We start from the raw sequence: 19,392 nt of genomic DNA, 5'->3' as shown, positions 1-19,392 counted from the left end.
AGAAGCCCGGAGTCAGAAATCAAGGTGTTGGCAGGATTCGTACTTCCTGGAGTTTCTGTGGGAGAAATCATCCCAGGCCTCTCCTGGCTTCTGTGGTTGCTGGCGGTCGGTCCTTGGTGGTGTGTGGCTTTGCCTCCATCTTCACCAGGTCTTCTCTGCAGTCTCTGTCCCTTCTCTTTTCCCATCTTTTACAAGGATACACTAGTTGGATTCAGGAGCCTCCTCAATCCTTTGTGACCACATCCTGATCCTGAGTTTAGTCACATCTGCAAAGACTCTATCTTCAATAAGGTCATATTTTGATGTTCAAGGTGGACATGAGTCTTTCTGGGGGAGGGGACCACTATCCAACCCACTACTCTGGGTTGGTGTGGCCGTCTCTGATGGCCTGGGGACTCTGCTGAATGTGGTAAGAGGGGAAAAGAGTTTTCTTAGGGAGAGGGAAGAATCTGAAAGGGGCTGTTTGGGGTACAAAGAAGAGTGAGAGCAGCAAAGAGACTAGAAAGAGTGGAAGTGAGAGAAAGTGAAAGGGTGGATAGAGGGCACAGGTGTAAATGGGAAGAGTGTGTGAATTTTAAAGAGAAAGTGAACACACACACACACACGTATATTTTAAAAAAGAGGAAGTATTTTGAACTAGATTCTAGAGACTGACTTTCTTAGAAAGGAATGAGACTAAACTATAGGCAGTGAATGAGGCCTGAGGGGAATTTCTAAATACAGGGACTTTCTGGGGATTTTACATTATAGTTTATGCAGATCATCAACATAGTCAAATCTAAATATGAGGTAGTTTTTATTTTTCTTTAGTCATTTCATCAATTGGATTCTGAAACTCTTGTCACCCCTGGGTAATATCTTGAGCATATTTCACACCTCTCAGTCATCTTGAGGTATCAGTTCTGCAATCTAGCTGAACAGTTTTAATCCCAGCTCCATCTGAAGCTCATTCCCTTTTCCCATATCATAATCTAGTAGCCTAGACACAGCTCAACCTCGGCAAGGAGTAAGATGGCATGATTTTCCTAAGATACACACTTCCTGTCTCTCCTTCCTCCAGATTTAGGGCCTACCCCCCAGGTAGAGACCAGGGATGGAAGGTTAGAAAGCAGATGTATCCTCTTCTATAGTTGTGCTCATTAAGGTAAATTTAAGAAGCAGAACAGGGCTGGGGTGTGGTGGCTCACTTCTGTAATACCAGCAGTTCAGGAGGCTGAGCAAGGAGAATTTGCAAGTTCAAAGCCAGCCTTAGCAACTGAGCAAGGCTCTAAGCAACTCAGCAAGACCCTGTATCAAAATAAGAAGTAAAAAAAGGCTAGGGATATGGCTCAGTGGATAATTACCCTTGGGTTCAATCCCTGGTACCAAAAATAAAATAAAATAAAATAAAAGCAGCAGCAGCAGATCAGGGAGATCCCAAATACTGGGGCTTAAATGAGGTAGGACTTTGTTTCTTCTTAAATAATAGGGCAAGTAGAGTCAGGAGGTCTCTGATAGTGTATTAGTCTACTTTTTTGTTACTATAACAAAATATACAAGATGTGTGTGTGTGTGTGTGTGTGTGTGTGTATGTATGTGTATGTATGTATACATACATACACATACACATTGTCTATCTACCTAACAGTTTTGGGGGGTTGGAAGTCCAAAGAGCATGGTGCTGGCTCTGGTGAAGGTCTGTCTAGCTACATCACATCATGGTGGATGGCATCATGGTGGGACCATGTGAGAGAAAGAGAAATCATAGGGTGAAACAGAAAGCCAGAGAGATAGTAGGAAGGAGCTAGGCTTTCTGTTTATAACAACCCTTTCAAAACAACTAACCAGGTTCCCACAAGAACTATTATCAGTTTCTTCCAAGGGCATGTTTTAAATTACCTAACCAACTTGCATTAGGCCCCACCTCTTAAAGCGCCCACCACTTCTCAACATTGTCACCCTTGGAGCCAAGCTTCCAACCCAGGAGACATTTGAGGGTCAAACTGCATCCAAATAATAGCAGATGGATAGCTATCCCTATTCCATAGTCATTCAAAGGTGGCCAGTTAGCTCTGTTTCCCACAGTTCTCGTCTTCTCCAGAGTTCTCGCCATCCTGTTTTATGTGGAGTTACAGGATCTAATGAAGTACTGCTGTGTCTTCTTTGAGAGCTGTGGATCAAGGGAAGCTGAGGTAGAGGTATATGATATCACAGTCACTATTGCTTTTTGACAAGGATTATGTAACAAGAACTGTCCAGTAGACACCATCCGTCTACTAATTTACTCTCCTGAACTCCAGGGGCTAGAGTATAATGTTGTCTAAAACTGCTTTAGAAAGTGACCAACCTCAGAGGATCCTTTATCAACGTAAGCATCATCCTGAGGAAAGAGATGCCTGGACTCCTAGATCAGCCTTGTGAGTGACTCTACAGGCACTCCCCCTCCACTTGGCTTTCAAAGAGAAGATGTCGGCTCCTCCATGGACAGGGTAAAAGGGGGCAGGCTTACCTTATAAACACCAATATCCCAGTGCTACTGCCCCCTCCCCGAATCTGCCATTATGAGGTGGACTGGGGAATTTGAGGGCGGGATGATGGTGAGGATGGGGCCAGCTAGGTCAGCTGTTTCTTGGAATGCCCTGGGAGAAGTGCCTGATCCCAATTCTTGGCAGTTTTCATAGAATGTGGGTATGTGACACTTCCTTGTTTTCAGTTTTGAACCCAAGCCATAGGAAAAGTTCCAATTGACACTCTGTTTCATAATCAGGAGAAGGGAAACAAAAACTCTTCACTGAATTACATGTTAGATGAGCAATCTAGAAAAAAAAGATTGTAAATTTGAGTTAAAAAATCAATAAAGGACATATTACCCATAGCAAGAGGAGAAAAAGAGGAGATTAATGGTATGGCTTATATTTTTGGTCCAGAAAGTCTACTTCATAGAAATACATCCTAAGAAAATAATTGTTTATACATGTCCCAGAGAAACATTGCTGCTTATTGTAGTGTTGTTTCTAATATTGAAAACAGTTTAAATATTCAGCAATAGAAGACTGGTTAGATACATTGTATAATAAAATGTTTAAAATATCTTATGGGGCTGGGGTTGTGGCTCAGTGGTAGAGTATTTGCCTAGCCTGTGTGAGGTACTGGGTTCAATCCTCAGCATCACATTAAAAATAAATAAATAAATAAAGATATTGTGTCTATCTACAACTAAAAAAAATTAAATAATATACATTATAAATAAAAAATATCATCCAACCAATAATGACAAAGTGTGGATGAATACTTACTGACATTAAAAGGTATTTGATATATTATGAATTGAGAAAAACAGATAAAAAGTAACATACAATAAATCCAATCCAATAAAATTTTTCACTGAAAAAAAAAATAACATACGTACATAGGGTTTTTCAAGATCATGGACTTGAGAAGGTCACTTTCCTGGCTGCATGGTGGTATTAAACCAAGAAAGCAGACAGGCAACTTCTCAGCAAGGGGGGGTGGAAGAAAAAAAAAAGGGGGGACATAACTAGGAATTAGTTCTGTAAATTCAAAGCAGATCAGGGACTCAGCAGGTTGGAAATAATAAAATAAGGAAAAAATCCCCAGTACCACTGCCACCTATACTGCTGCTGCCTGCTGCAGTGGTCCCCCCTCAGCCCTACAAACAAAATTGAGAGATAAAGGAATTAAAGGGATCTTCATTTTTAGGAGACCTGAGGCATGTCTGGGTATGGAGAGATCAGAGATCAAATCACTGCCCAACTAACCTGAAAGGTGCGCAGCACAGTATCCTGGTGTGGGAAAGAAGCTTCAGCTCTTCTAGCTGCCCACGAAGGAGAGGAAGGGACCATTCTGCAGCTGTGTCTAGGGGACCAGCAGCTGGGGGAACTGTTTCCTGGCAAACCTGAGCTTGGCCCAAAATATAGGCCTGGCAAACTCACAGCGCATGATGTAGAGTGCCTAAGTGACCAGGAGAAAATCAAACATAGAGAGGGGTTTATACAGGGGAATACAGGTCGTGGAAACCCACCAGGGTTCCCCACCTTCTCCTCCAGCCCAGCAGCTTGCAGAACTGGCTGGGAGAGATGCCCCCAGCCAGGAATTTGAAAGGGCTGGGGCAGGAGTGATTGAATTTGGAGACTGAACCTGAGACCAGGAATCATGGGGTCTGTGGGTACTGGAGGGGACTAAGGATTGGCTCCTCCACTGCATGAGAGGAAGATCCCTGGGGTGCAGTCTCCCAGTGTGGACCAGCAACTCCTGGGCCCTGGAGGTGCACAGATTTAAAGTCTTCAGACCAACTGGCATTAAGTTGGCCTAAACTCTGCCCTCTAGACCTCTGCTTATGGGATTTCCTCTCACACTCCAGCAACCCCACCTAACACTTGCTGAGAAGGGAAGCTGAGAATCTTTTGGCCTGAAATAGACAACAGAAACAAAACCTTTCAGTGAAATCTTTTTTTTTTTAATTCGTTTTTCTTGTTTTTTTTTTGTTCAATTGTGACCTGAATAGCTCATTGACACTTATACATATTCATTTTTGTTTCTTTTTTCTCATTTATAGCATTTTTTTGGAGGAAATTATTTTTCATGGATCAGTATTGCAAGGACTAGGATGTTTGATATTTTGGTTGTTATTATATTCTTTTATTTTAAAAAATTTTATGTTACACATTTTTTTCTCTTATATGTTTCCCTTGATTCTCTTTATCTCTTCCACAGAGATGTGGAAATACAAACCAAAGTAATGCACATTTTTTCCCAGATGTTTTGTAAGCAGATTAGTTAGTAGCAAGAAATCAGCTGTGGTGGGAATAGTGACACCACAAATATCAGCAAATGCTACAAATCAGACTGGTTTTTGAACTGGTTTACTGGCACACAGCTGAATGGCATTAGTAATAGCAAATAAAACATGGACTTGCTTACATAAAAATGTATATATTTATTAGTTCAAAAGATCATGAAATGGAAAGGTGAACAACCGAGTGTATGTTTGCAAAATGTTTGACCAAAGGTCAATGTCAGTAACATAAGACAATGTAAAAACATAACTCCGATAGAAAAATAGGTAAAATGTCATGAACAGGCATTAAAGAGATATGAATTGCCAACAAATATAAAAAAAGTCCAATAACACTTATAGTGGAACAAAAAATGAAACAATAATGAGATAATGCTGTATATCAATGAAATTGCCAGATGCCTAAAATGCTCCTTTCCGGGCGGGTGTGTATAATGTGTGCTCTGACGCAGAGCAGGTGCACTGGAACATACTTTATGGAAAGCACTTTGGTTGATATGCATCAAGAACATAAAAATGTCCACGTTTTTTAATCTGGTTATTTCTTTCTAGGAATTTTTCTTAATAGTAAAAAATCCAGACCAAGACTCTATAAAACTGCTTGTTGACATTTTGTGAAACTGAAAGAGCAAATCCCCACCCTCCTCCTGCTCTCAGGCACATGGTTGGAAATGGCCTGTCATGACCTGAGATTTACTCAGGTATTGACATTCTAGTGTCAATTTCAAAAAATTTGGCTGGAAAGTGTTAGGTCGTTAAGGGAAAATTCATTAAGAGGTAAAAGTCTGAACAATGCCATTTACATTCCCCCGAGATTTATGGGACAGGATTTGAAGTTTTAGGCTCTGGTGGGTTAGAGAAATTGTGGAATTATGTGGAGAAAGTAGGGAGGAAAGAAAAGTGCTATGTTTGAATAGGGGTAGTGTCCCCCAAAGGTCATGTGTGGAGGACTCATTCCTCAGGGTGGTACATTTGGGAGGTGTTGTGGGTCTTTATAAGGTGGGGCCTAGAGGGAGGTCCGTGGGTCACTGGGAGTATGTCTTTGAAGTGGGATTGTGGAAAATCGGCCTCTTCCTCTTTCTCTCTTTTCTGGCTCATGAGGTGGGCATTTCTGTTCCACCGTACACTCACTGTCATTGCCATCTGGCACACCACCAGAGGTCTAAAGCAATGGGTCTGCTGGTCTTGGACTGGAATCTCCAGAACTGGGAGCCAAAGTAAACCTTTTGTCTTTATAAGTTAATTATCTCAGGCATTTCACTAAAATGGTGGAAAACTAAATAACAGAAAGAAAGGAACATGCTATTGCTGCTCTGCACATGATGGGAACACTAACCTCACTGTGAGAAGAACCTCAAAAATTATGATACGTGCTTATTGATTAAGAAACCATCCACACCTTCGTGGCAAAAGTGTAATAGGGACTTAGAGAAGCTGCTTTTGTTAAAAGCACTAATTCTACTTAGTTCTGCAGATGCCCAATGGATGACTGAAAGTAGAATAAAGCTTGGCATCTGTGCCTTCATTTTGTATCATTTTAGGTACATACATGGTGTTGCAAGTTTGTAGTCCCAGCTACTTGGGAGGCTAAGGCAGGAGGATTGGAAGTTCAAGTCTAGCCTAGGCAACTCAGTGAGACCCTGTCTCAAGGATCAGGATAGAGTGTGGTGTTGTGATTCCTGGATTTGATCCCCAGTATCAAAGAAGATGCTCAACATCATATTGATCAGGGAAATGCAAGTCAGAATCACAATGAGATACCACTTCATATTTGATAGGATGGCTATAATACAAGAGAGAAGACAAGAAAATATCAGCAAGGTTGTGGAGAAATTGGAACCCTTACATACTGCTGATGGGAAGGTAAAACGGTACAGCTGTTTTCAAATGTTCTGGCAATTCTTCAAAAGGCTAACTGTAGAATCCCCAATTTATGTATCAGTTCCCCTCCTAGGTATATGCCTGAGAAGATATGTCAATGAAAAAACTTGTACATAAATGTTTATAGCAGTATTACTCATAAAAGCCATAGTGTCCATCAACTGAGGAATGGGTAAATAAAATATGGCATATCTACACAACTGAAAATGATTTGGTAATAAAGAAGGTGAAATGACGGTGCATGTTATAACATGGATGAACCATGAAAACCCAATGGTACATGAAAGAAGTTGATCATAAAGTGCACATGTTGTATACAAATCTATAGAGATTAGTACCATCTATGGAGTAGAGGAGTGGTTTCCGAGGACTGGGGTATATGGGGGAGTGGAGAGTGAGGGCGAAGGGATGTAATGCTGTTTTTCTAAGGTGATGAGAATGTTCTAAATTGATTGTGGGGGGTGGTTGCACAACTCTGTGATTACACCTAAAGCCATTCATTTTTACACCTACAAGTTTGTAAATTTTTATAGTATGTGCATATATTTCAATAAAGCTAAAAAAACTAACTATAATTTACATCTAATTGACAGACTGTTTATACTACCCTGGATTCTATAAGAAATGTCTGGGTATGGAATAAAGGTGGTCAGAGAAATTGCTGTGGAAAGAAGTATGGGGTTGCCTAGACTATAAGTAGGAAATCTTCATTTCAAAAGAGCTCTTGAGGCTGCTGTTAACTGGACTTGGACTTGGACTTTGTGCATGGCTGTGATACCTCCACTAGACCTGTGCTGTCCAAGATGGAAGCCTTTAGTCACAGGGGATCGTGGTGAACCTGAAATGCGGATAACCCAATTGAGATGTGTTGAATACCCACTGACTTTTGAAGACCTAGAATTAAAAAAAAAAAAATCTCATTAGAGTAATGTTTCGTATTGATCACGTGTTTAAATGATATGTTGGTTACATTGGGTTAAATGAAATATGAAAAAGTTTAGAAAGAAGCCATATTCTGTGAGAATGAGAGCTTTCCTGGGGGTGTGGCTGTCTGATCACGGATATGCATGATCTCAGTGTGCGTCTGTCTGCTCAAGGATAGGAGAGGACAAGGAGACAGGTGGGCAGCTCTCGGAGCGCTGGAGGACTTGAGGGGAGAGGCAAGACCTGGGAGCGCTGGGAAGTTTCACCTGATGTCCCACTTGCTTCCTCTCTAGCCCTGGGTTCAGAGTCAGGGCGAGCCAGGTCCGGAATTCTTAGTCACACACTGCCCTTGTCTCCAGTGACAGAGTTAAGTGAAGAAATGGTGCATGAGCAGGAGGGAGAGTCATTCTTTTAGTTTCTGAAATAAATTTGTAAACCATTTTTTCCTGTTAAATTCTAAGATAAGGAGGGGTGCAGAGGGAGAGAGACTGTATTATAAATCAAAAAGAAGCCCACAGTCCTTACTTTAGGGACTTGAACCTGGTTCCCTGCATGGCAGAAAGGCTGATTCCAGGGGAAAGCTGTGGAGGGAGATACAGAAGGCGTCCTGTCCTCCCACATCAGACCTTGACCAGACACCAAGTGCAGAGGCAGGTGGTTGGCATCCCTCAGCTTTGTTTGCCCATGTGTGGTTTTGCCATTTTTGTTGTTGTTGGTTTAAAAGACAAGAGTGGAGCCATCAGAATGCCTCACTTGAGATTGCTGACACAACAACCCCAAGGAAGTATCCTGGCCCTTATCTAAAAAACAGAGAGTCTTAGTATGCTTTTGACACAGTGTTTAAAAATCATGTTTTCCAAAAAGCTGGGAAATATCAATGGAAAAAAATCAGCAGCAATTTGGATCTAAAAACCAATTGGTCAAAAAAAAATATGATTGGGCTGGGGTTGTGGCTCAGTGGTAAATGCTTGCCTAGCCTGTGTGAGGCCCTGGGTTCAAACCTCAGCACCACATACAAAAAATAAATATAATAAAGGCCTGCTGTCCATCTACAACTACAAATTTTTTAAAAACATGATTATCATCCATTTCATAGCACATAAATTAGCTTCCCTCTTTATGGATGTATTGCAGTAATACTTTAATCTTAACCCTTGCTCTTTCTGCTGTCAGTCACTGAGGTAGTGTGCTGCGCCCCTCCCCTGACTCAGGCAATGGCAAGGCCCTACTGAGGTGGATGGCGCAAGGCGTCCATACTCTGGAGGAGCACAGTATATTTCTGGGAATGGGCCGGTTTGTCTTTGTATTCCTTTAATAAGTATAGTTGCGACTTCTCATATGACCATTAAGTATGAAGGAAAAAACATGACTTTCCCCATTAATGCAACTACTTCTAAAGAATAGATATGTTTGCTCTAAATGCAATGATTCAGCTGTGGAGCGTAAATTGTTAATGTCTAATGAAAAACTCGCTGTATTCCTGTCAAGGAAGGTTTTGAGAAATTAAATTAAAATCTAGAGAAGAAGAATTAATGTTAAGAAAACAGATTAGTGCTTAGTACTGGGCAACTTGTTCTTGTTCCTGTGCACAATGGTTTGTGCTCTTGCTCTTGTTTGATTAAAATTAGTAGCCTCTCTTTTTAAGTTAACCACTTGCTGTAATCATGGCACCGGTTCCAGTCAGTAAGTCAAGAAAGAATAGTCAAGGTATAGGCCAGTAGTCTGGGACATTTCTAATTATTATTAAAAGCTAACTAAGCAGAAACAGCTCAAAGCCAAACTCGAACTGAAAGTAAAAATGCTTACTTATGCAGAAGCCAAGATACATTCTTCTATTCTAATTGTAGCTATGTAATACTTTGTTTCTTTGAATAATTATTTCTGTTTTGTAATCATAAAGTACTGTGAGCCTGCCAAAATGAAAAGTATATATGATTAACTTCACAAGCAAAGATTGGGATTCAGCACCTTCACTTTGGTGTCTGTGTTGTTTCTCCACCCCCCTTTTGCCGACTCCTCACCATCCCTTCCTCTCCTGAGACCCCCTGTTGGAGCTGGACTCCGACAGTAGTGCATTGATCAAAAAGCCAGAGGAAGCTAGATGTGGTGGTGCATGCTTATAATCCCAGCTCCTTGGGAGACTGAGGCAGGAAGATTGCAAGTTTGAAGGCAGCCTCAACAATTTAGCAAGACCCCGTTTCAAAGTTAATATAAAAAGGGCTGGAGATGTAGCTCAGTGGTAGAGAGCCCCTAGGTTTCATCCCCCTTACCTCCAAAACAAACCAAAAAGCTAGAAGAAGAGCAAAGCAGCTGAAACACACCCAGACCCACACCCCTGCCTCTCCCAGCACACCACTGGAATAGGCTTTTTGAATTCAGTCGTAAAAATCTATGGATTATTAACATTGCCTCCTTTACTTTGTTGGTGTCAACAGCAGTGAGCTGACTGTAGTGAAGGGACATGATTCTCTTTGAGCACAATTCTATCAATTGGCCCACAGACCCTATTTTATATTTGAAAAGGAGAAAAGCTCATTCTTACTGCGATGTGTAATCCCAGTGGACTTCAGTAGATGGCATAAAAGAGCTTTCTTGTCTTTTTTTTTTTTTTTTCCCAACACTGAATCTGGTTGCCAATGAAATAAAAGTTCACGGAAGTTACTTGAATTTCTTAAAGGCTGCCTAACAGAGAACAGACTAGCAGGTTGTCTTGGTAAGCAACATCTTATTTTATTCCACAAAAGAAAATAATGGTGTAGCTAGTTACTGGGTGTAGAAATTGCAGAAGCCTCTAAGCCCTGGGTTCTATTTCATATATATACTTATTGTGTGGTTTGAACTAGCATTTTTTTTTATCAGCTCCTAATCCTAAATCAGAGAAAAAATTTATTTTACTGGATGATACTTCATGTGTGATTTGCTTTCAAGAGAGATTTTTTAAGTAGGAAGATAAACATTTGGATCACGGAGGTTTTCTGGCTTTCTTTCAGAGCTTCCCGTTTTTAAATTTTAGATGACATTACCCTTCCCCTCGTCCCTCTCCATCCACAGTCTTTGCATTGAAAATGTTCAGGAAAATGGGACATGTGATGGTTTGCTTATGGTTAGAGTGTGTTCTTCCAAGGGTTCACGTCTTGGAATTTAATCCCTACGGTGAGGTGTTAAGTGGGTGGAAACTCAAACTGATTCTGGGATTTAGAGGTGGGGCCTTTGGAAGGGAGTGAGGATTAGGTAAATTAGGTAAATTAGGGTGAGTTCCATGATTGAGTCTTTATAAGAAGAGAGAGAAAGACCAGAAGACACACACACACACACACACACACACACACACACACACACGTGCCACGAGATGCCTGCACTGCGTTGGGACTGCCAGCAAAAAGATCATCACCAGATGCAGAACCTTTATTTGGACCAGTACTGTGAGTCCAAATCAACCTCTTTTCTTGAGTAGCCTGCCTTAGCTATTTCGTTATACTAATTAAAAGGAAAAAAAAAAACAAAAAAACCAAAAAAAACAGGCTAGCGTAGGATATGCACGTCTCCAGCTCCTCTGTTGGAATGGGTGGGTTTATTTTAGTTTTTATTTGGGGTTGTCCCCACCCTTTTTCTGAGAACACTGAAACTGTTCTGGAGAGCTAGAGGTCAGGAGGAATGGTAGGTTTTTGAAAATGTTTTTAAGGTCACCTTCAGTTTGTTCAAAAGAACTGAAAGTGATTCCATCTTCTCCACAAAAAGCAAAGGTTCGCAAAACCACATGGAAACCAAGCAGAAAAATCTCTCAAACTGGTTCCAATCCTTTTATCTTGTGGTTCATAGCTAGTTGATTTGGTGCAGAGAAGTCTTGTGTTATGTATTTGCAGGACTGAACTTCAGGGCCAGATTGTTTGAGAAGTATACATGAGGATCAGTGAAATACCAACTTAATGCCCCCAAAGTCTCCAAACCAAGCAGGTTCAAATGTATTGCCTCCCTGAATCATCCAACGTGGGGCTACACCTACCATAATCACAAAAAAAAAGACAAACAAACCTGAAGGTTCTTATGCTTTTAAATTAATTGGCCCACAGCTTCCTTTAACTGTTCAATTCAGTAAGTAATCATTTATTTGGTAGTAAAAGAATTTTGAGCTTCTAATATAGATGAATGTTAGTGACTGTCATTCAGACTTTGAGCAAAATATATTTTGTTTAGAGAATTGAAACATGGATTTTCATTGAGTTTAGCAAGTTTGGTATATAAAATTTATAGATCCTGTAAATGTCTAAAATCAGTTCTTTATGTGTGCAATACTTAGATTTCTTAATTGTAGAAATTAAAAATGGTTGTGTCAATTGAGTACTTTAAAGTAATGATTCTCTCTATATATATACCATATAAAATCATCATACACTCTCTCTCTCTCTCTCTCTCTCTCTCTCTCTCTTTCTCTCTCTCCACACACACACACACACACACACACACACACACACAACGGAGTTTTATTCAGCCACAGAGAATGAAATTATGTTATTTATAGGAAAATGGATGGAACTTGAAGACATCACGTTAAGCAAAATAAGCCAAGAAAGCATGAAATAAAAATGTAATGTTTTCTCTCATGTAGAAGCTAGAGAGAAAAAAGGAAAAAAAGGGGTCTCATGAAAATAGAAGGCCTATCTAAGGGTAGAGGAAGGAAATCACTGGGAAGGAAGAGGAAAGGGAAAGAGGGAGTATGGTGGGGGGTAAAACTGATCAAATTAGGTTATGTGTAGGTAAGAATATGCCATAATGAAACCCACTAGTCAATGTAATTAACATACAACAATTTAAAAAAAACCCCAAAACAATCGATGATTTTAAATGACAGAGCAAAATGAGGACTGGGGGTTGAGTCAATTAATTCATCTAATGATATTTGAGTCAATTAATTTAGCTAGATAGGAAACTATACTTTTATTAAATACTTGGGGACAGGCAATTTCATCCATTTAAATCTTTTAGGAAGTTGTGAAGGAATATTTTGGGAAATTTCTAGGCCTTTCCACCAAATATAATCAGTGCCATAAAAAGACCACCTTCACTTTTAACACGAACTTAAATGTTTGTCTCATCTTTCTTGCTCAGTCTTTGTGAATGCAATTAAGAGGGGCCTTCCTCTGTGTTCGAAGAAATGAGGATAACTAAGGTACCTTTGGACATTCCTACCAAAGGGTAAGTCCAAGGCCAGCTCTGCAAATCAGTTCAGTTTGTATGTCTAACTTGGGGAACTTTTGCAACCAGGTTGTTTCTGGGAGTTGGATTATTTAAGTTCTTCTGCACCAGCTGAGATAAGGGCAGGGATGTGGGAGGAGGAATCTTTGCTGGTGCTCATGGCCTGCTCGTCAGTGCTGTTCCCAGGGATTTTGAATACGTTCTCTGAGAGCTGTGTGGCTGTGCGGCCCCAGCTGGAAGGGTGTCTGGGGCAAGAGGCGTATCACTCTCCGGGGTTCATTCCAAGGCAGCTCCTTTGATACCATGTGTCACTGGAAGGATAATGATAAATGGCATCTGAGCCACCTGGGTTGATAACTAGTGCAACAGGCACAACCTAAGACAATGTCTAGCACTTCACTGAGAAAAATACATACTCCATGAAGGAAACACAGAGAAGGAAACAACTCCATTCCTCAGAACCTCCCAGGGCTCCCTGCCCTTGGCTCTCTCACCCAGTTAGAACCCTGACTGCTTGCAATGATCTCCAAGGCCCCGTGTGATCTTGGCTTCCTCTTACCTTTGCTCCCGTTGACGGTGCTAATGGGATCTCCTTGCTCTTCTTGAGACAAGCCAACTTCAATTCCATCTCAGGACCTTTGCCAAAAATGCCCCACCCCCAGGTTTTTCCACAGTGAATCATTCACTTGATTCTGATTTTTTACCCCAGAGTCATCTCAAAAAGGCCTTCTCCAATGAGCCAATCAAAAATATCCCAGCAAGCACCATCTCATACTTACAATTCACACTGCTTTCGGGTTTCTACGTTGCACTTATCACTACATGAAATCAAGGTTAGCCATTTCTTTCTTTATTTTCTGTCTCCCCATCAGATAGATAATTAACTCCTTGAGAAATAGGACTTTGTCTTGTTCACTGCTCTGTCTCTAGTTCCTAAAGCATGGCCAATAGGTAAAAAAATAGATTAATGAATAGATCTTCTTTTTTTTTTGTCTTTTAAAAAAATTGTTCTTTTTAGATATACATGACAGTAGGGTGTATTTCAACATATTCTACACATATGGAGTACACCTTACTCGAATTAGGATCCCATTCTTGTGGTTGTACATGATGTGGAGCTCTATTGGTTGTGTATTCATATATGAACATAGGAAAGTTATGTCCAATTCCTTCTACTGTCTTTCCTATTTCCATCCCCCCTCCCTTCCCTTCATTCTCTTTTGTTAATCCAGTGAATTTTTACTCTTCCTATCCCTGCCTTTATTATGTGTTAGCATCCGAATATTAGGGAGAACATTTGGACTTTGGAGTTTTGGAATTGGCTTATTTCACTTAGCATGATATTCTCTAGCTCCATCCATATGCCAAATGCTATAATTGTATTCTTTATTATTGCTGAGTAATATTCCATCATATATATGTCACATTTTTCTTTATCCATTCATCTGTTGAAGGGCATCTAGGTTGGTTCCATAGCTTAGCTATTGTAAATTGAGCTGCTATACACACTGATGTGGCTATGTCACTGTACTATGCTATAGTCCTTTGGGTATATACCAAGGAGTGGGATAACTGATTCAAATGGTGGTTCCATTCCAGGTGTCCTGAGGAATCTCCAGACTGCTTTCCAGAGTGGTTGCACCAATTTGCAGTCCCACCAGCAATGTATGAGTGTACCTTTCCCCCCACAACCTTGCCGATATTTATTGTTACTTATATTCTTGATAATTGCTATTCTGACTGGAGTGAGATAAAATCTCTGTGTAGTTTTAATTTGCATTTATCTAAGTGCTAGAGATGTTGAGCATTTTTTCATATTTTTGTTGACTGAATGTTTTTCTTCTTTGTGAAGTGCCTGTTCTGTTCCTTTGCCCATTTATTGGTTGGGTTATTTGTGTTTGGGGGGGGGTTAAGTTTTTTGAGTTCTTTATATATCCTGGAGATTAATGCTGTCACTGAGATGCAGGTGGCAAAGATTTTCTCCCATTCTGTAGTTCTCTCTTCACATTCTTGATTATTTCCTTTTCTGTGAAGAAGCTTTTTAGTTTGATACCATTCCATTTATTGATTCTTGATTTTACCTCTCGTGCTTTAGGAGTCTTGTTGAGGAAGTTTGTTCCTAAGCCCATGATGGAGATTTGAGCCTACTTTTTCTGTTAGTAGGTGCTGGGTCTCTGGTCTAATGCCTAGATCACTTGACTACTCTGAGCTGAGTTTTATGCAGGGTGAGGGACAGAGGTTAAATTTCATTCTGCTACATGTGGATTTCTAGTTTTCCCAGCACTATTTGTTGAAGAGGCTATCTTTTCCATTGCATGTTTCTGGTGCCTTTGTCTAGTATGAGTTAACTGTATTTATGAGGGTTTGTCTCTGTATCTTCTATTCTTCTATTCAAGCCTGTTTTGGTGCCAATACCATGCTGTTTTTGTTACTATAAGTCTATAGTATAATTTAAAATCTGGTGTTGTGATGCCTCCTGCTTTTCTCACTAAGAATGTTTTGGCTATTCTGGGCTCTTATTTTCCAAATAAATTTCATGACTGCTTTTTCTATTTCTAAGAAGAACATCATTGGAATTTTTAAAGAAATTGCATTAAATCTGTGCAGTGCTTTTGGTAGCATGTCCATTTTGATAAAGTTAATTCTGCCTATCCAAGAACATGGGAGATCTTTTTGTCTTCTAAGGTCTTCTTCAATTTCTTTCTTGAGTATTCTGTAGTTTTCAGTGAATGCACCTTCTGAAAGACCTTTTGTTATGATTTAATTAGCTTTTGAACAAGACAAATGTTAGCCCAAACCATATGTCAATAATAGAAGATAATGCAAGAACAGTCCTAATCCAGTCATATGGGGGGACTCTCAAGAAAGTCCTGGGGAGACACACCCTTTCATGTCTAAGGTACCAGATGAATCTTAGCCTCAGTTCTAAATGAGCTTGGAAGGGTCAGGGCCAGAACCATCTTTTAGATGAACCATCTTTTAGATTCCTACAGCTGCTGTAACAAATTATGATAAGCATATAGAAACTTATCCTCTCATAGTCCTGGAGGCTGAAAGTACATTAACTAGGTGTTGGCAGGGCTGAAGCATCTCTAGAATCTCCTCCAGCACCTAGGCTACAGGTATTCCTAGCCTTGTGGCTACATTACTCCAGCCACCGCCTGCCTTCATGTGGTCCTCTGCTTGGTGTCTCTGTCAAATTCCTCTCTGCCTCTTTCTTATAGGGACACTTATCATTGGATTTACTAAGCATCTGGATAATCCAGAACAATCCCCCATTTCAAGGTCTTTAACTTTATTTCTACAAAAACTATTTTTCTAAATAAGGCAACATTCATGGTTTCCGGGGATTAGGAGGTAGATATACCTTTTGAGAGAAACCACCCTTCAACCATTACACCATCCATTCTTAGTTATTTGGTTAGAATTCACATAATCATTTATCTTCCTGATTTTAGGTTTTATAACCATAACAAGTGTAGCTTTCATTTTATAAGTCTCTAATAAGCATGTTTAATGTCAGCTATGCTTAATTTGAGATAATCATTTAATATGGGTTTTTTCCCCTTAGGAGCTGTACCCGTGTCAAGATGCTCTGAAGAATAGTAACTATACCAGGAATGTCTAGTGTTACAAAATGACTGAAAAGAATTCTAGTCTCTTCCAATTTGTTATCATCTTGGTGGTAGTGGTGAAGATCAAAATCCAACTATCTGACGAAAGTGAATTTTTAGTTGACAAGTCAAACACAGGCCTCACCCACATTCCCAAGGAACTCGCTCTTGAAACAACAGCCTTAGATGTCTCACAAAACTATATATCTGAGCTTCAGACTTCTGACATCCTATCACTGTCAAAGCTCAGGATTTTGATAATTTCTCACAACAGAATCCAGTATCTTGATATCAGTGTTTTCAGATTCAACCAGGAATTGGAGTACTTGGATTTGTCCCACAACAAGTTGAGGACGATATCTTGCCACCCTGCAGTGAACTTCAAGCACTTAGACCTTTCATTTAATATGTTCGAAGCACTGCCCATATGCAAAGAGTTTGGCAGCATGTCTCAGCTAAAATTTCTGGGATTGAGTGCTACACAGTTAGAAAAATCTGGTGTGCAACCAATTGCTCATTTGAATATCAGTAAGATTTTACTAGTTTTAGGAGAGACTTATGGGGAAAAAGAAGATCCTGAGAGTCTTCAGGACTTTAACACAGACAGTCTGCATATTGTTTTTCCTATGAAAAAGGCATTCCGTTTTATTTTGGATATGTCAGTAAGCACTGCAATAAGTTTGGAACTGTCTAATATCAAATGTGTGCTGGACAGTGAGTGTTCTTATTTCCTAAGTGCTTTGGTAAAACTTCAAAACAATCCAAGGCTATTGAATCTTACCTTGAACAACATTGAAACAACTTGGAATTCATTCATTAATATCCTCCAATCGGTTTGGCCAACAACCATAGAATATTTTTCCATATCAAATGTGAAACTACAAGATCAACTTGACTCGAGGGATTTTGATTATTCTCATACTTCTCTGAAGGCCTTGTCGATACACCAAGTTGTCAGTGATGTCTTCAGTTTCCCACAAAGTAACATCTATAAGATCTTTTCAAATATGAATATCCAGAACGTTACAGTGTCTGGTACCCACATGATCCATATGCTTTGCCCATCCCAAATTAGCCCATTTCTGCATTTGGATTTTTCCAATAATCTCTTAACCGACATGGTTTTTAAAGATTGTGGAAACTTAATTGAGTTGAAAACACTTAGTTTACAAATGAATCAATTAAAAAAACTTGCAAACATAATTCATATGACTTCGGAGATGAAGTCTCTGCAACAATTGGATGTTAGCCAGAATTCTTTAAGGTATGAAGAAGATGAGAAGACGTGCTCTTGGACTAAAAGTTTATTAAGTTTAAATCTGTCTTCAAATATACTTACTGACTTAGTTTTCAGCTGTTTGCCTCCCAAGGTCAAGGTACTTGATCTTCACAATAACAGAATCATGAACATCCCTAAAGAGGTCACCTATCTGGAAGCTTTGCAGGAACTCAACGTAGCATTCAATTCTTTAGCTGACCTTCCTGGATGTGGTACCTTCAGCAGCCTCTCTGTACTGATCATTGACCATAATTCTATTGCCCACCCATCAGCTGATTTCTTCCAGAGCTGCCAGAAAATGAAGTCAATACAAGCAGGGAGCAACCCATTCCAATGCACATGTGAGCTCAGAGACTTCATCCAACATATAGGCCAACTACCAAGTGAAGTGGTAGAGGGCTGGCCTGATGCTTATAAGTGTGACTACCCAGAAAGCTATAAGGGAACCCCACTAAAGGACTTCCATGTGTCTCCATTATCCTGTAACACAGGTCTGCTGATTGCCACCATTGGGGTCGTGGTGCTGGTGTTAGCTGGTTCTGTGACTTTCTTCTGCCTCTACTTGGATCTGCCCTGGTATCTCAGGATGGTGTGTCAGTGGGCCCAGACTCGGCATAGGACTAGGAACATCCCCTTGGAAGAACTCCAAAGAAATCTCCAGTTCCATGCTTTTATTTCATACAGTGGGCATGATTCTGCCTGGGTAAAGGGTGAATTACTCCCAAACCTAGAAAAAGAAGATATCCGGATCTGTCTCCATGAAAGAAACTTTGTTCCTGGCAAGAGCATTGTGGAAAATATCATAAATTGCATTGAGAAGAGCTACAAGTCCATCTTTGTTTTGTCCCCCAACTTTGTCCAGAGTGAGTGGTGCCATTATGAGCTGTACTTTGCCCACCACAATCTCTTCCATAAAGCTTTTGATAACTTAATTCTGATCTTGCTAGAACCCATTCCACAGTACTCCATTCCTAGCAACTACCACAAGCTCAGAACTCTTATGGCACAAAGAACTTATTTGGAATGGCCCATGGAAAAGAGCAAACATGGACTTTTTTGGGCAAACTTAAGAGCAGCCATTCGCATTAAGTTGACGGCCCAAGGAAAAGAAATAAATCACACACAGAGCTGAAAATATTTCTCTTCTCAAAGTTGCTGTTTTTGGAAGTTCCAACAACGACTTTATTTTGTATCAACATAAATCTAAACAGGAATTTAACTTCACGATGTAGTTAATAATGTGTAATTTCAAGGCCTCTGTTCATCATTTTTATGTGGCAATAAAAATTAATGAAATGATATAATTTCAATTAAATTGATTTAATGTTAAATTTGATTCATCTTTTTTCTATAACTACATTCATTGAATTTATCATGAAATCAAGAGGAGCATTTGTTTCTCTTCAGTGATGTATTTCTGTGTGCTGAGATCAATATTAGAAAACTCCATGACCTACCTACCTATAACTGGGTTCCTACAGCAAATTTCTGCAGCTGTTGGTGCCCTCTGCGTTTCTACTCAGCATTTGCCTTTTCATCTTGAAGGCTGCTCCTTGCTAATGCCAGAGACTCTATGCCTGAGGTTTTTTTCGCTTTTTTTTTTTTTCCCCAGACCAAGAGGCTCACAAAAAGGGCAATTCAGAAAAGCTGTAGAGTTCTTAGAAGCAGCCTTCAACCAATGTCAGAAAGAGAATTGGTGGATAAAT

General features: G+C 40.0%; 1 protein-coding gene across 6 annotated transcripts in view; it reads left to right on the top strand.

Moving 5' to 3' along the window:
• Positions 1-19,017, top strand: part of Tlr1 (toll like receptor 1) — a 38,106-nt gene extending 19,089 nt beyond the window's left edge. The window contains exons 1-4 of one of the 6 annotated variants that reach the window (XM_078021190.1): positions 10,226-10,313; positions 12,707-12,793; positions 14,393-14,458; positions 16,365-19,017. In XM_078021190.1, coding sequence (XP_077877316.1) covers positions 16,431-18,818 — 2,388 coding nt within the window. In that variant the 5' untranslated portion in view covers positions 10,226-10,313; positions 12,707-12,793; positions 14,393-14,458; positions 16,365-16,430 and the 3' untranslated portion in view covers positions 18,819-19,017. Of the gene's footprint in view, positions 1-10,225; positions 10,314-12,706; positions 12,794-12,931; positions 13,627-14,392; positions 14,459-16,364 lie in introns of those variants that run through there. The other 5 variants (XM_078021191.1, XM_013356218.4, XM_078021189.1 and 2 more) reach the window with 5 other exon arrangements.
• The last annotated feature ends 375 nt before the right edge of the window (positions 19,018-19,392 follow it).

This window comes from Ictidomys tridecemlineatus, chromosome 9 (assembly GCF_052094955.1).
Source record: "Ictidomys tridecemlineatus isolate mIctTri1 chromosome 9, mIctTri1.hap1, whole genome shotgun sequence".
Lineage (NCBI taxonomy): Eukaryota > Metazoa > Chordata > Mammalia > Rodentia > Sciuridae > Ictidomys > Ictidomys tridecemlineatus.
This window is presented reverse-complemented; position numbering and strand designations above follow the sequence as displayed.